Source organism: Falco peregrinus, chromosome 1, assembly GCF_023634155.1.
Source record: "Falco peregrinus isolate bFalPer1 chromosome 1, bFalPer1.pri, whole genome shotgun sequence".
Taxonomy (NCBI): Eukaryota; Metazoa; Chordata; class Aves; order Falconiformes; family Falconidae; genus Falco; species Falco peregrinus.
In genome coordinates this window covers 23,451,220-23,466,313 of record NC_073721.1, presented here as the reverse complement: position 1 = coordinate 23,466,313, position 15,094 = coordinate 23,451,220, and the positions used below count along the sequence as shown (strand labels likewise).

Sequence of the window (15,094 nt, the reverse complement as noted above, 5' to 3'; positions counted from 1 at the left end):
GCTGCAAGTCCAGGCCAAGAGGCCACAAAGATGGTCAGAGCCTGTTGAATAGAGCATACGAGGAGAGGCCCATGAAGCTGGGCCACTTCAGTCTGGCAAAGAGAAGGCAAAGGGGGATCTAATTTTGTCTTCTACTATCTGTTGAGGAGTTACAGAGACAATGGATCTAGGCTCTTCTCAGAGGGCCAAAGCAAAAGGACCAAAGGCAACAGCACAAGTTACAACAAGGGAAGTGAAATTTGGGCACAGGCAAAAGGTTTCCCCATGCTAATGATGCATCCTTGGGGCTGCAAGCAGTGAGGGATCCACATCTGTGGAACTGCCTAAACTTGATTGGACACAGCCCTGAGCAGCCTGCTGTAGCTGTGACATTGGCCCTGCTGTGGGCTAGAGCTCAGACCGAAGACCTCCAGGAGGGCCTTTTAATTGGTCTGTACCAAGTCAGAAGTCAGACTCTAATCATTTGTCACTTATTTAGCACTTGTGTCTTTAGATGTGCCCAGGTTTGCAGCACAACTGATTGGCACCGTTAGATTTCTAGGAAAAGTACTGGAGCCAAGAATGAAATAAGTAGCTTTGTGCCAGTGCTTTAGGCTTTTTGTGCTGTGCCCTGTCTTCAGGGACATTCCTGACATTAAACTTACATGCTGCTTGGTGTGGATGAACATGGAGGAGAACCTTCCAGGTGGCTCTGCAGCGTGAGAATGGTTATTCTGCAGACAAGGCTTTGAAAACTATTTTATTTTATGGATGGGGTTTGGAGGAAAAAGAACCAAAACCCAATTCACCTTATCCATTTTGACACGCCTTACTGATGTGTCAAAATACTTTTGACTCAATGAATAGGAGTCAGAAAAAGTGTACTGCAGGGTATATTGGATGGGGGTTTGCACCTGCTGAGGTCTGTAAAGACTTTGGTTACAGTGGGGATGCTCACTCTGGATGTGCTTTCCTCCCCTTCTAGGCTTTCCCTGCTGTCAGGATGAGTGACTGCAGTGAAATCTATGTTCTTCATGCATGTTCGTTGCACACACATGGTCTCTTAACAAAAGAGTTGTAACCTTGTAACTGTATTGTAACCTGTTGTGAGATCCTAGTTTCCCAAGTGGACTGAGCGTTGTGGAATATCTGCCTTCTCTTTCTTATGGCCCTTCTGTTTTAGTTTAATTGTAGAACCAATGGAGAATTGGTTGCAACTGATGCTGAATTGGGATCCACAACAGCGGGGTGGAGGTTTAGATCCTGAGACCAGTCGTCCAAAGTGTTTCCTAATAATGGATCACATACTGAATTTGAAGGTGAGTGAGGGTTGATACTGGGTTTAAAGGCCTACTGAAAGCATCTCTGAGAACAGAAAGGGTGTTCAGTGGCACAAAGCTATAATCCTGGCATCATCCAGCTGCAAGATCATGAGGAGTATCTTTCTTGGTATGAGGAAGTGAGCGTGTATAAAGCCTGTCTATTGCATGTCTGAAGGCAAAATATCGCCAGCAATATTAATCTCTAGGTTTACACTTGGAGGAGAAGAATGACCCTGTATTACTGTCTGTCGTCTCAAAAGGACTCACCAAGATCAAGTAATGGCTTAATATTTGCTAGTAACAGTGTTCCTCAACTATCAGGAGTTTACTACTGATGCTGTGACCTCCAGGCCCATGTACCTGTAGTATAACAGAGATTACATTCACCTGACTCTTCCCCTTCAAGTAATTATTGGAGCTTTGCTGGAGTAAGATGAGCTGAGGCAAGCAAGTATAGAAGCCAGAGGATAATTTTGCCTGATCTGGAAGGACTTCAGAGGAATTAAAGCTCAAAACACAAAATATTGTGCCCATAGTTGGGATTTGTCAAAATCTGTATATTGTGGTTTGGGTCCTGCAGTCTGACCAGATACAATAAAACTGTAGAGAGGGCCCTGAGAGTCGTGGGAAGACAAGCACTGATATGTAACAGCTTATTTGTATGGAGGGATTAAAGGAAACGTAACTCCATTTTTTGGGAGTAGTACTGGCCAGCATCAGAGACAGCAAGGTTCAAGATGGCCTTTATGCTAGGTTGTCACCATTCTTTTGATGTAATTAAGCTGCAGCGTGGCTTGTGAAGGCTATTAGTATGTCTGATTGTAATTTTCTCTGACATTAAAAGTTACAGGCACAGGCTTTGAGTGTTGTGGGTTTGGTCCTGAACTTGATTATTGTAGTAATTAAAACTCAAACGATGTTCTCAGTCTAACATGTTAATTGCTACGTGCTCCCTCCCAGACCTTTGTGTCCTTTGTCTTTGATAGCAGTGACTTGTAATCAACTTGTACTCTTTTTACAGATAGTACACATCCTAAACATGACCTCCGCCAAGATTGTTTCATTTCTCTTGTACCCCGAGGAAAGCCTTCATTCCCTTCAGATTCGGATTGAGTTTGAAACTGGAATAAGTACTGGAAATCAGGAACTGCTGTTAGAAACAGGAATTTGCCTGGACCCTCGGAAACCTGCTTCCCAGTGTGTTATTGATGGCGTAGTAAGAATGATTCTGTTTAATGTCTTTCACATTATCAGGGAATTTAAAATCTTGGGGAAGTTAAATTGCCTTAATCTTTTCCCGCTGGAGACAGTTCTGTAAGTGTAGTAACTCTTCAGGTATAGCATTATTTCCTTTATCAGCTAACATAAGCAGATTCTTACGGTTATACTCTGTCTAAATATTTAAATAAAGTAACTTGCTAGCAAAGGGTCCTGTCCTGTGTTTCTGTGGGATCTATCAAAATCACATTTTTAAGGCCCCTGATAAGAAGAGTGTCTGCCCACAGTAATAAATTCATAATGTAACAAGGACCCGCTGGGTTACTAGGAGCACTGTTTGAGATTTCTCTTGTTTATGGTCTTCTCTCTTTTCTCACTAGAGAGGCTGGGATAGCTACATGGTCTATTTGTTTGATAAAAGCAAAACTGTCTATGATGGACCCTTTGCTTCTCGGAGTCTGTCTGACTGTGTAAATTACATTGGTAAGTATACTGGAGAGCAGCTGGGAACTGAAAGCGCTGCTTCTCACGTAATATGAAGTAGATTTGCCATACAAATCTGTGTGTATTATCTTGAAGGGCACTGTCTAATTCAGAGAGGACTATTTGAGAAACCTGGAGCAGCCTAACAAAATTTCATCTACAGTGCTGTATCTCCACGTTTTTTAGATTTAACCATTCAGAGAATTTATTGCCCACCCTTTGGGAGCTCTCCTATAGAGAAAATTAAGAATTCATTTAAGGTTTTTGCCCTTATATTAAATTCTGTGCACTGAACAGTATCTGCCCCGCCTAAACACCTGAACCTAAGTATTGCCCCACTTAAACAGAACCATGATGTGAATGAAGGCTTGGGAGATAATATGTGCAACCTGATGTTGTAGCCTAGAGAGGGAAACTTCTGTCTGTACACTACATCCTGGAAAGAAGATTGTATCTTGGGGGCAGTGATTTCATTTGCACAGCCTTCTGATCTGCTGATGGGTCTTGTCCCTTCACACCCACAGAGTGTTACAGTGACATCATGCTGGGAGGTGTTTGCAGAACTTGAGTGATAGGCCACATAGACATCCTTCAGTGGTACCAAGGGTCAGGGACCGTCTTATCTTAGGGTTTAGCATCTGTAGAAGTTATATACGCATCCCTTCTCCTCCCTGTGCACAGGTACAAACAGGTTATAGCTTCTTGCAGTCCTGGCTCCTGAGACTGGGTGCTTTGGATGCTCATGAGTAGTTGCCCTCCTACAGCTCTTCTAGATATGCTTCTGAATACCATATTAGCATCCTGAGGGTAGAGGTTACCTTTTTTGCCCTGTACTGTCTGTGATAGTTGCATTTCAGCTGCGATCCATCTCTCATGTCTCGCCTAAGTTGAATGAACAGGTACCTTGCTCTATGCTGCTGATCATTCTGGCACTACACAAGGAAACTCAGCTTACTCTGATCACAGAGACAAGCCAGCATGTTTGGCCATGTTGCACCAGTTGCTGTCATTCCCTTGTGGAGGTTATGAACTAGAACTGGTCTTTGGAGACACTTGGCAGAGGTTCAAAACCTCTTGTACTGTCTTCCCAGCAGCTTTCAGCTCTAGTGTGTCCATAAACCTATGGGACTGATCCTACTTCTAGTCTCACCAAGCAGAGCCAAGTGTTTGAGACCGTCTAGGCCCCTCTTGAGTTGTTAGGAGTAGAGCCTGCCTATTGCTGCATGGATATTGGTGGGATCTGCTCCAGTTGGTCCCACTTAGTTCTGGTGCTGTTGTGTGGCCCTGGCATTATCAATACACTTTTTTAGACCATGCATGAAAGCTGCTTCTCGGCTTACAGCTTCCCTTACATGTCTCCTGAAACAGCAGTGGTCACCTGCAGGACCAAATATACCTCTTTGAAGATGTGTGTATATGTATGTATACCCATTATACTTGTATGAAGGACCTTGTATATCTCTATGAAGGAAAAATTAGCGCCAAGGGTCAGGAGACATCTACTAGGTTATTGCATGTGAAGGAAATGCCATGTGACATAAAGCTACTGTTAAGTTGCTGAGTTTTCTTTGGCCTGGCTCTGCAGAAGTTGTGCTGGTTTTCCCTGTCTCCTTTTATTGTCACTCAGGTTTATTCTGATTGGGGTTTTTTTCCTGTGTTCTGGGCTATTTAACTTTGGTGAATATCATTGTGTGGCATCGTTGTGCTGATTCTTTTGGAGCTAAGGCTTTTTACAACATGTTTATTGATACCTACCCCAACGTACTGACAGTTCCCTGTCTGTAGGAGAACATGCCTGAGTCCTGCATCTTTTCCCCTTAAACATCTACACCAGCAATCTGGGAAGAAATGTACAAAAGTTTGAACACATCTTCAGATGAAACACAAGTCAGGACACTGTCCAATATCAGCTGATTAAATGGAGCAATTAAATTTACTTTGCTAGCTTGGGCAACTGCTTTAGATAGATGTTTTGTATAAACCCACCCATGGGTCCTGCCTTGTGCCGTTTCATGTAGTGTGAACTGTGTCTGCTAGTGCCATCAGACCAAAGTGGTCAAAGAAATCGGTACTGGAGTAGCTGTGAGTTCAAACGTGAGCTGTTGCCTGGCCAGTAGCAGGCTGTCAATCACCTGGGGAGCCATAGAATGAAAAGCTTATACATGCTTAGGCAGCGTCACACACAAATTGAGCAGATCTTACGTGACTTGATCCCTTACTTTAAGCACCTGAAACAGGAATTAGGAATGTTGTAAGCACTGAAGTCCTTTCCTAGAGTTGTCCTTTCATTTGTGTACAATTGTGGTTTTTTGCATTCAGTACAGGATAGTAAAATCCAACTACCAATTCCTCAGCTGCGCAAGGTATGGGCAGAAGCAGTTCACTACGTGATTGGGCTAAAAGAAGATTATAGCAGGCTTTTCCAGGGCCAGAGAGCTGCCATGTAAGTTGTTACTCCTCATTCAGAAGATTATTATTCAAATACAGAGACTTTTTGCATGGAAATGTATTATATCTTGGGGCATTTTGGTTACCCAAAGTTTTACAGCCCTCTGCTGGTCTGTACTTTTACATTATAAAACGTATTTGGGCTGAGAGCTTATTCCACTCCAGGAATTTTACTGCATAGTGCCTCACATTGATGATAAGTGAAAAAACTTGAACCTTGAATATAGTCACAAACTCGCAGAATAGCTGAGGTTGGCAGGGACCTCTGGAACTCCTCTAGTCCAACCCCCCTGCTCAAGCAGAGTCACCTAGAGCTGGTTGGCCAGGACCATGTCCAGAAAGCTTTTAAATATCTCCAAGAATGGACACTCCACAACCTCTCTGGGCAACCTGTGCCAGTGCTTGGTTACCCTCACAGTTAAAGAGAGTTTCTTGATGTTCAGAGGGAGCCTCCTGTATTTCATTTTTTTGCCTATTGCCTCTGGTCTTGTCACTGGGCACCACTGACGGGAGCCAGTCATGCTCTGTGCTCGGTGCACCCTCCCTTCAGGTATTTGTACGTTTTGATCCCCACTCAGCCTTCTCTTCTCCAGACTGAACAGTCCCAGCTTTCTCAGCCTTACCTCATAGGAGACAGGCTCCCAGTCCCTTAATAATGTTCTTAGCCCTTCATTGGCCTCTCTCCAGTATGTCCATGTCTCTGGTGTGGTGGGGAACCCAGAACTGGACCCAGGTGTGGCCCCACCACCAGTGCTTAATAGAGGGGAAGAATCACCTCCCTCAGCCTGCTGGCAGCATTCCTCCTAAGGCAGCCAAGAATAGTCATTTCACAAGTGGTAGCAGAATGAGTGGAAATGTTTGTTATATTTGTAGGGTTTGGTCCTGTGATTGAATCACAGAATAGGCAGTGTCATATATTTCAAGTGATATAAAAGGTGCCAACATTTACCGGGGCAACATGCACTACAGGACCTTGTAAATACTAAGAAATACTCTAAAATGCACAGACCATTAAACTGAGTTTGACAGAAAAACTGGCAAATAAGGAAGTACTTTCTCTTTTGCTTGCCGAGGACCTGCAGCTTCTGAGGATATGAGATGGAGTCTATGACCCCACTGAGACTCCCTGTTCCAAGGAACTTACAAAATTTTTTGCTAGCTATGTCTTTCCTTCAGGTAATGTGACAGCACTGGCCACATCAGTCCAGATAAGCTTTTCAACTAACATGTGTTGTTCTTACTTAATTTTTTAGGCTCAGTCTTCTTCGCTATAATGCCAACCTAATCAAAATGAAAAACAATATGGTGTCAGCATCTCAGCAACTGAAAGCAAAGCTGGAATTTTTTCATCAAAGCATTCGCCTTGACCTGGAGAGATACAGTGACCAGATGGCTTATGGCATATGTACGTTTTCTGTAATGCTTGCCTGGGTGTCTTGTCTGATCCTATAAAGGATCAGACTGGCTATGAAGGACAGTGGGTAAGAACTAGCTTAAAAAAAAATGAATGCTGGTGCTGCCATTGTGTTCCTTGGCATCTTTATGGGTATGTTTTAGCTGAGGCAGATGCAGAAGGGTTTGGCAGAAGCAGAGGCAGAAGGATAAAAAGTAACATGTTTTTGGAGACCTTCAGTGACAGTGAAACAGGTGGTCAGCTGTTCCGCACTGAGAAAACCAAGCTAAGAAAACTGGAGTATTAATAGTACTGGTGATGTAAATGTTCGCTATTTATTCACTCAGAGTCTTAATTCATTTGGAGCTGTCGCTGAGCATAAAGTGGAGGGCAGAGTTGCTGCGCTTGGTGTGCAGTGGAAGGGCCACTAACCTTCCATGGCAGAAGAAACAGGCATGGTGACTGTAGAAACACCATGTTGAACAGCGCTAAGGGAGCAATTTTGCTGTGCTTGATAGCAGAAGGTAGCATTAGTCAGGATGAGAGACGAGGTGAAAAAGCACCAGCTACAGTTATTGTCACAGAAATGTCTGGGTCTTAACAAATGCTATTCAGGGGAGAATAATGGGACTTATGCATAGTTTGGATATATGGCTAAAAACTGAAACTTGAGTCAAAAATTATGACTGGGCTGAAGGATGATGGAAAATGGAAAGACTCAATGAACTGGTTTTGGACAGTCTGTGTTCAAAAGTGGCAAGTTGTTGAGCTTAATGGTGGAGTTTAAAGACTCATACTCATTTCCGGCTAGTGATTGCAAACAGTGAAATCCTACCAAAGAGTTTGTATGTGAGTTAAGATCCAGCATGAAGTTCTGAAGTTGCAACTTTGCTGTCTCTCTGTGATCTCTGGGTCATGACTCCTGCATGGAGATACAGCATCATGCCCTTTGTGTTTAAATTCAACTGATGTATGTAAAGTTTACGTCATGCTTTATTTTTGTGTCAGTATCTTTTTATAAATTAACAGCTTTCTTCTCTTCAGCTTCAGAGAAGATGCTCAAAGCCTGGAAGGAGATGGAAGAGAAGGCCTCTCAGTGTGCCCAGGTAGGGGATATTACAGAAGCTTCATTAACTCTCTGTGGAAATCATGACATTGTATGTGCCACTGTTCTGTCCCTTCAGTGTGTTTCACATCCTGCTGGCTGTGAGAGTGTGAATATCATTAGAGATGCATTAAAAAAGAAACAGCCCCCAGTCCCCAAGTATTTGAATATAGTGATTTTAACAAAACCAGTCACTAGATTCAGTTGTCTGTGTAGGAAAAGACTATAGAGACATATTATTTATCGTGCAAAAGTAGTGGTGCTGCGATGGACAAGAGTCTTCCTGATTGGATTTATTGCAGGCAAAAATTTCCATTGCTAAAAGCTGAAAATAATACCAATCACTTACTATGCAGCAATTTCAAAATTGCAGTACTTGATTTAGGAGTACAGGCATAAATTTATGGTATTCTGCAAGCAAATACGCAAACTAGTTTTTAATAAGAGTCATCCTTAATAAATTTAGAGTGGAGCTAGAGTCGGTTCTTATTCTGTGAGTAGTCCTAATGGTTAATGCTTTTGCTTGTGGTTTATGGGCAGTTAAGCTGACATAATGGCTTTGTTTCTCAGAGAGCTAGTTCTCTGCAAAAGGCTAGTTGAAATTTATCTACTGCTTAGAATTCTGATCTCTGTTTTCTGGGAATGAACATTTTAATTTTACCTCCACGGAAAATGATGACAAGACAGAGGCCTATTTGACAGAGAATAGTTTTGCCTGCAGTTCTGTCTAGACATTTATAGGGAAGGAATAAGCTTTTAGCTGTGAAAACTAGGGACAGAGTTAGGATGATTGTAGTTTATTGTCAAAAGCTGTTTCTTCTGTTGGATGTACTGAATAAAGCTTGGGAGAAGGGAGCATTCAGAACAAGTTCAAGGAAAAATCAGCACATTTGTAATGTATTTCTGAGAGTGGAGGTCTTGAAAATATCTCAAAATGTACTGTTTTTTTTGTGATAGCAGCCAGCTGCAGGAGTGCCAAGAACATTGCATGTTCTGCTGACCAGGACTGTCACGTGGTTTGCTGGTTGATGTCTTGTATTTCTTCTCTCCCCTGCAGGGAGTTTTTGTATTGGCTCTCATAGGAATACAGAGCACAGTGATTAATACATAAAAATCCCAGACACCATTAGAAACAGGAACAATAAATTACATTGTCTTATTTTTTCTGCTATGAAGGAACAGACTGGGTAATTCAGGTTCTGGCATCTGTTGCCTATCTTCATCTAAGTCAAAAGGTTCTTTGGAGCCTTGATTCTGCTTGGTCATATGATGGAGGTGGGAGAATTGGGACTCCCACCTGAATTCACCTCTGTTCAGCTCTTTACATTTTGGGATCTTGTTGCTCCTTGTTAGGAAGCAAGAAAGATAAAAGGGAGGCTATTTCTAACAGAATAACTCAAAGCTGTCACTGGCTGTTCCCAGAAAACCAGGAACCTCAACAAATATTGAAGACAGAATTATGTTCTGTCTTCAAGCTGTGCAGTCCACTTACGTGGTATAACTATGTCCGTTTATCAGGAATGGAAAATGTTTTCCTCTGTAATACACTGTGGTATCTCAGTCTATCTAGTGGGCAGCTTAACTTCTGTGAATTCAAGAGACACAGTTACGCTGTGTGGTGAGTCGTGGTGGTCCAGATAAAGACATTTCTTTTGATAACAGGGTTCGCTTCACATTTTTCTCACAATCTGATTCTTTTTTGACAATGTGGCTGCTCACTTCTTGGTTTATCCTTTACCTGCAAGACCTAGAGACGTCCCTTTGTGGTCAAGGGGTCACATCCCATTTATACAGCCTCATACCAAGTATTTCTGCAGTTTCAACAAGGAGTATTTTCTGGATGGTGTTCAATTTTTAGATCCTGCAGCTCCAGGTTAGAAAGGAAAAGCTTTCTAACAGCGACCAGCGTTTTCTTAACCGTGCTGAGGATCTCCAGTGCATGTTTGGCACCACATACTTACTTCTCATGCTCGGAAATGCTGGCTGCCTCACCAGACTTACTGTGAGGGTTTGGCATAAAATTAGTATCTTTTATATTGCTTTGAGGAAGATGTGAAATACCAGAGAAATGTCAGACCAAAATGCGTGTGGGAGGGTAAAGTGTGAGAGCATCCTCTGTCCATACTGTAAGAGTAGGAGAAAAGCTTTACTGCTGGAACATATGTAGAGCCAGGGAGTCTGTGTATGTGTGTGCAGCATGCATCTCAAAGAGAGATCATTTATGAAGAAACTGATTTTTCTCATCCAGTGTGGATGTCTGAGATCTGGATCTAGGTGATATCATGCACTGAGAACAGTAACCTCAATTATTGTAGCAGCAGTCATGTCATAGAGCTTTTTTGCTTTTTTTCTCCTGAACTCAGCATGGAGTCAGCCCATTATCCAAACAAGTATTCTGGGGATCTTTATCTATTGCTCTCATTCTTCAGTTTGATTTGTAACTACATTTTGCCATTAGGCTGAAGATATCGGGTATCTGGATGAGCAGATCATGGCTCTGCACACAGAGATTGTAGAGCTCCAGAAGAGTCCATACGCAAGGCGCCAAGGAGAGGTTATGGAGAGCTTGTAAGTCCTTTACTTATTAATTTTATTGCACATAAATGGATTTTGTATATGTTGGTGTCTGAGGGTTTGCTTTTTTGTTTGTTGGTGGCTCCCTCAGCACTTTGACACGCACTCGTCACTTTCTGCAAACTGCGAGTACAGAATAGCTTGCAATCAGTTTTAAGATCGTTTTGCTGGTAAAAGTGAAGGTCCCACCACTTGCAGCTGTACATGCCTCCTTTGTCTTGAAGTTCTAACGATTGCTTGGCAGCCTTATAATAAGGCAGAACAGGACGCTGCTCTCTCCAAAAGTTAGCAGTGCAGGATTAACATTCAGTCACAGGACAAAACTCATCTAACTTGCCTAACTTACCCTGCAGCCACACAACAACTAGACCTGGGGAAACATGGAGAAAACAGTTGGGAAGGACAGGACACTTCCTGACACTGACTATAAAACTTCATCTTGGAAGAGGATAGTCCTCGGATATATCTTGGTCTCAACTGAGGATGCATGCAGAGGATTTCTTTTTGCATTGGAGAAGAGTGAATTTTATAGTGTTGAGTGAGAAAATTATGACATCATTCTAAAATCCTGTTAAAGGTCTTCAAAATGTTTTCAAAGCAGAGATAAATAACAACTTGTGGATACTATTTGGAAACTTGAAGTATTACAATATGAAAGAGCTAAGCGGTATTATTGACCATAGGAAGACGTAGGAAGCAATTATTGTAGTTTGGGCTGTTGCTGGGAGCACAAGTGGCAATTATAAGAGCGAGGGATCAATTAGTTACCAAAATTGAAATGCCACTAATTTTTTTTTTAATCAGAGCTCTTCTGAATGACTCTGAGTATTCTGGGAGGAAACACTGCCTGTTCCTGACATGTTCTCCCCACTCCCTTTGTGCAGAGCTAGATCAGCTAAGTTGCTTTTTGTCTGTGTGTAGTTGCAGGAACAGTGGAACTGGTGCCCGGGGGAGGAAGTGGTGGAAGGGAGAAACTACCTCTTGCAGCAGTAGTCCACATTCAGAGCAGCTTAAACTAATTGTGAATCTTTTTCCTAAAACTATTTTTTTTTTAAGTAATTTCATGACTGCAAACCCAAGGCTGCATCAGCTATTTTTGGGGTATTTAAAGTGTGCTCTAGGTTGTTCATTATTCTTGTCTAAAGCTATTCCTCTTAATAAGAATGAAGTGAAGAACAGATTGAGTTCCCTGCTTTTTATTTTTTGGGGCTGTAGGAAGGCATACTGCAGAGCACTACCTTAAGGTTTGATTTATACAGCCATGAGGCACACATGGATCCTGGGTGATCTCAGATTTGTCTGACAGTTGTGGATGCTAATGTTCTCTTTTTTTTCCCAATGCAGCAGGAGTAAAGAGTACCTTTCCCTTGTCCTTGGCTGATGCAGGAGTTTCACGATGGATAACTATCCATCATGCTAGAAATGCTGACTTACATAAGCAGAAGCAGCTTGCATGATCTCTTGAAACAGTACAGCTAGGGGGAAGAGGAGGCCTGGTGAGGGCCCAATAGCAGAGTTAGGTCTAGCTGAACTGCTACATGTTTCTGACAGACTTTTGATTTAGAACAGTGAAGATTTGTTCAAGGGTGGAAGCTTCAGCATTTGGCTGCTTTTGATGAAATATTTGAAAGAAGTAACGTTTATTTAATGGGAAGAAGAGAAACAGTCCCTTTTTTTTATTGTGGTGCAGCTGTCTCCTTCCATTTGCAGAATATCACTAAAATTCAGGCAAAAAAATGAAGAACAAGAACAGTAATTTCTCAGGCAGTTGTGCAGAAGTACCTATAGTTACAAAAATTAAGTTTCATAATGAAGGATACCACAGAAGGAAAACACAGCTGAGCCATGTGAAAATTTGAAACTGAAAATAATCTCCAGTTGGTATGATTATCTGAGAAGAAAATGCCTAATCAAAGGAAAAGAGACAGCTTTTAGGGAGGAGTTGGTTTCCATTACAGAAAGACCATCCCTGTGTTCCAAATGTTATACTTCCATACTAACTGTAGAAGGTGGCAGCTGCAATCTGTGAGGTTCAGCAAGGCCTGACTTAACTGCAGTGGTTTTTTTCCTTGAGTTATCTTCTTGTTGATACATGTATGAATCATTTTCTTCTTTTTAAAGGGAACAGAGAGCCATAGACCTGTACAAGCAATTAAAAACAAGACCCCCAGGTATGGAAGGAGATGATTCAAAGACTGTTTCACACTTGTACCCCATGACTCATATTTACGAACTCAAACCCAGAAAATACTGTTTAGGAGAAGGCAAATTACTTTATTAAAGTTAACATGACTCAAGGGCATACCTTAAGATGATTTCTTCTTGTTGCTGAGCCTACAGCTCTCCCAAATTCTGTAGTCCTGCTCCTCAGCCATGGGTTTGTCTTCTGGCTTTCAGTCTTGGAGCATCTGTCCTGGACACATGTGTCTGCCTTCTGGCATTCTCTACCTTTTTTCCTGCCCCCAATACTGTTGATTTACTTGCCCCAGACATGGGAGAACTGCTATTCCTCTGTCATCACTTTAACCCAAGGGCAATCTCTTCTCCTCTGCTCTTCTGTCATGGATGGAGTATTATGTGCTGATCATAGTAACCGGTGAGCAGAAAGATTTAGTTACTTGCGTGTTTAGGAACTACCTGCCGTTGTTACTTAATCCAGTATCTAGACAAAAGAGTGGCTGGAATAATGTACTTACTTATAGCATATTATATATACTCTATATATTATAATATATAATAATACATTAGATGTATATTTATTATATGTTTTATATATATACACACATGAAATACATATATATTACACATATAAACTATAGAAAGAAGAGACATTAAGGAAAAGCTGTGCCTAGTGAGAGATTGTGACAGATTTTAAGATGTTTCATTGTGTTTCAGTTTGCTTGGCTGCACTCATTAAGTCAAATCTTTCCTTGACTCTGGGTGTTTGTGTCCAGAGTGCTGCTTGCTGAAGAGCATTTTACTAACGTGGTGATTGATGGCCCTTCCAGATCATGCCTACAGTGACAGCACGGACATGGTGAAGATTATTGTGCAGACAGTACAGAGCCAAGACCGAGTTCTCAAGGAGCTTTTTGGCCATCTCAGGTACTTTATGCAGGAAAAAAAACCAAATGCAACTTGCAGCATATGTAGCTTTGTGGCAGGAAAGGAGAGGGAAAACCGTGTCCATAGGTATACTATACTTTTCTTGTAGCAATATTAATTCTGTTTCCTTGTGTCTGTGTTGAATTTCCACTTACTTTTTTAAAACATGTAGCTAATGTGTGTAGTTAGTAGGGAAGGGGAGGAGAATGGAATGGCTTGTACTGTTAGCATCCAAGAATTCGCTTTAAAATGAGACAAAATCTGCCAATGTTTAGGTTGGGGTTAAAATCTTAAGGAAAAAAAGAAGTAGTGTAACAGCTGAGAAGATAACCACAGTGGTTTTCTTCATTAATTCTTCAGTTAGCTCAGAAAAAATGCCATTATGCAGATCTCAGTAGTCAGAAAAGCATCGTTTCATTTTCTTTTCATGTGTGGCTTATGCTTAGTAGATCACATAAAGTTGTTAGCTGTGGTATAGTCAGCTCACAGAGACCAACGTGGAGAAGAGAAGATTAATAAAATACTATGGCTGAGTTGCTGTGCTGTCCATCATCATCAAGATCAATTTCTGCATTTCAAATAAGAGCTTATATTGTCAGTATTAATAGTAGTGTTGTCTGCCTGCTTTTTTGAGCCTTAACTGGACTTGGAAAAGTTCAGGTGTCTCTCCAGTCTTGCAGGTTTTATACCTGCAGCTGTCACAGTGCTGCACTAAGAGAAAGGAGTGTTCTAACAGAATTTTTCTTGAATACCAAGGTGAGGCTTTTGATTTTACTTGGACATATTGCCACACAAGATGGAAAGTAACTTTGTGTTTGTTTTTTATTATAGCAAGCTCTTGGGCTGTAAGCAGAAGATCATTGACTTACTTCCAAAGATTGAAGAGGCTCTAAATAACATCAAGGAAGCTGACAACTCAGTAATGCAGATGCAGGGCAAAAGACAAAGGGAAATATGGCATTTGCTGAAAATTGCTTGTGTAAGTAGCTTTTGGACTATTTGTTTGCTCTTCCTTCTGGCGCAAGAGCCAGGAGACATCAAATGAAACTCTGAAGAGACCAACAAGGGATAACTTCCAGGCACAGTTGATTTTACTGTAGAGAAGGGAAGTTTGAGATGCTAAAAGTTGACACAAGTTTCAAAAGGTTGTAGATGAATTCATGGAAAAGCAGCCCGGTAGAGGAGTCCTTGGTCCCACTAAGTCATCAAACTGCAAATCGCTGGAGGCTGGAGTATGGTAGTCTTGCTGTGCTCTGTGCCTTGTTCGTACTTTCCCTGAATGTCTAGTGTGGGCTCTGCTGGAGGACGTACACTGGGATAGATGAACTTCAGCCTGATATATTAAACCTATTGTGATTTTAGTGCTGCAAAAGTGAAATAGATAGCTTTCCTAGTTAGTTTAAGGTGTTTTAAGACTATGCTGTTTTTTCTGCATCAATATACAGCTGAAGCCATCTCCTGATTTCC

At 41.7% G+C, this 15,094-nt stretch overlaps 1 protein-coding gene across 4 annotated transcripts in view; it reads left to right on the top strand.

Moving 5' to 3' along the window:
* CHUK (component of inhibitor of nuclear factor kappa B kinase complex) overlaps positions 1 to 15,094 on the top strand; it is a 31,599-nt gene that overhangs the window by 12,027 nt on the left and 4,478 nt on the right. For all 4 annotated transcript variants that reach the window (XM_055810360.1, XM_055810370.1, XM_055810379.1 and 1 more), the window contains 10 exons: positions 1,163 to 1,298; positions 2,323 to 2,517; positions 2,900 to 3,002; positions 5,322 to 5,445; positions 6,704 to 6,855; positions 7,888 to 7,949; positions 10,407 to 10,516; positions 12,644 to 12,693; positions 13,531 to 13,627; positions 14,459 to 14,606. In XM_055810360.1, the coding sequence (XP_055666335.1) occupies positions 1,163 to 1,298; positions 2,323 to 2,517; positions 2,900 to 3,002; positions 5,322 to 5,445; positions 6,704 to 6,855; positions 7,888 to 7,949; positions 10,407 to 10,516; positions 12,644 to 12,693; positions 13,531 to 13,627; positions 14,459 to 14,606 (1,177 nt within the window). The remainder of the gene's footprint in view (positions 1 to 1,162; positions 1,299 to 2,322; positions 2,518 to 2,899; positions 3,003 to 5,321; positions 5,446 to 6,703; positions 6,856 to 7,887; positions 7,950 to 10,406; positions 10,517 to 12,643; positions 12,694 to 13,530; positions 13,628 to 14,458; positions 14,607 to 15,094) is intronic.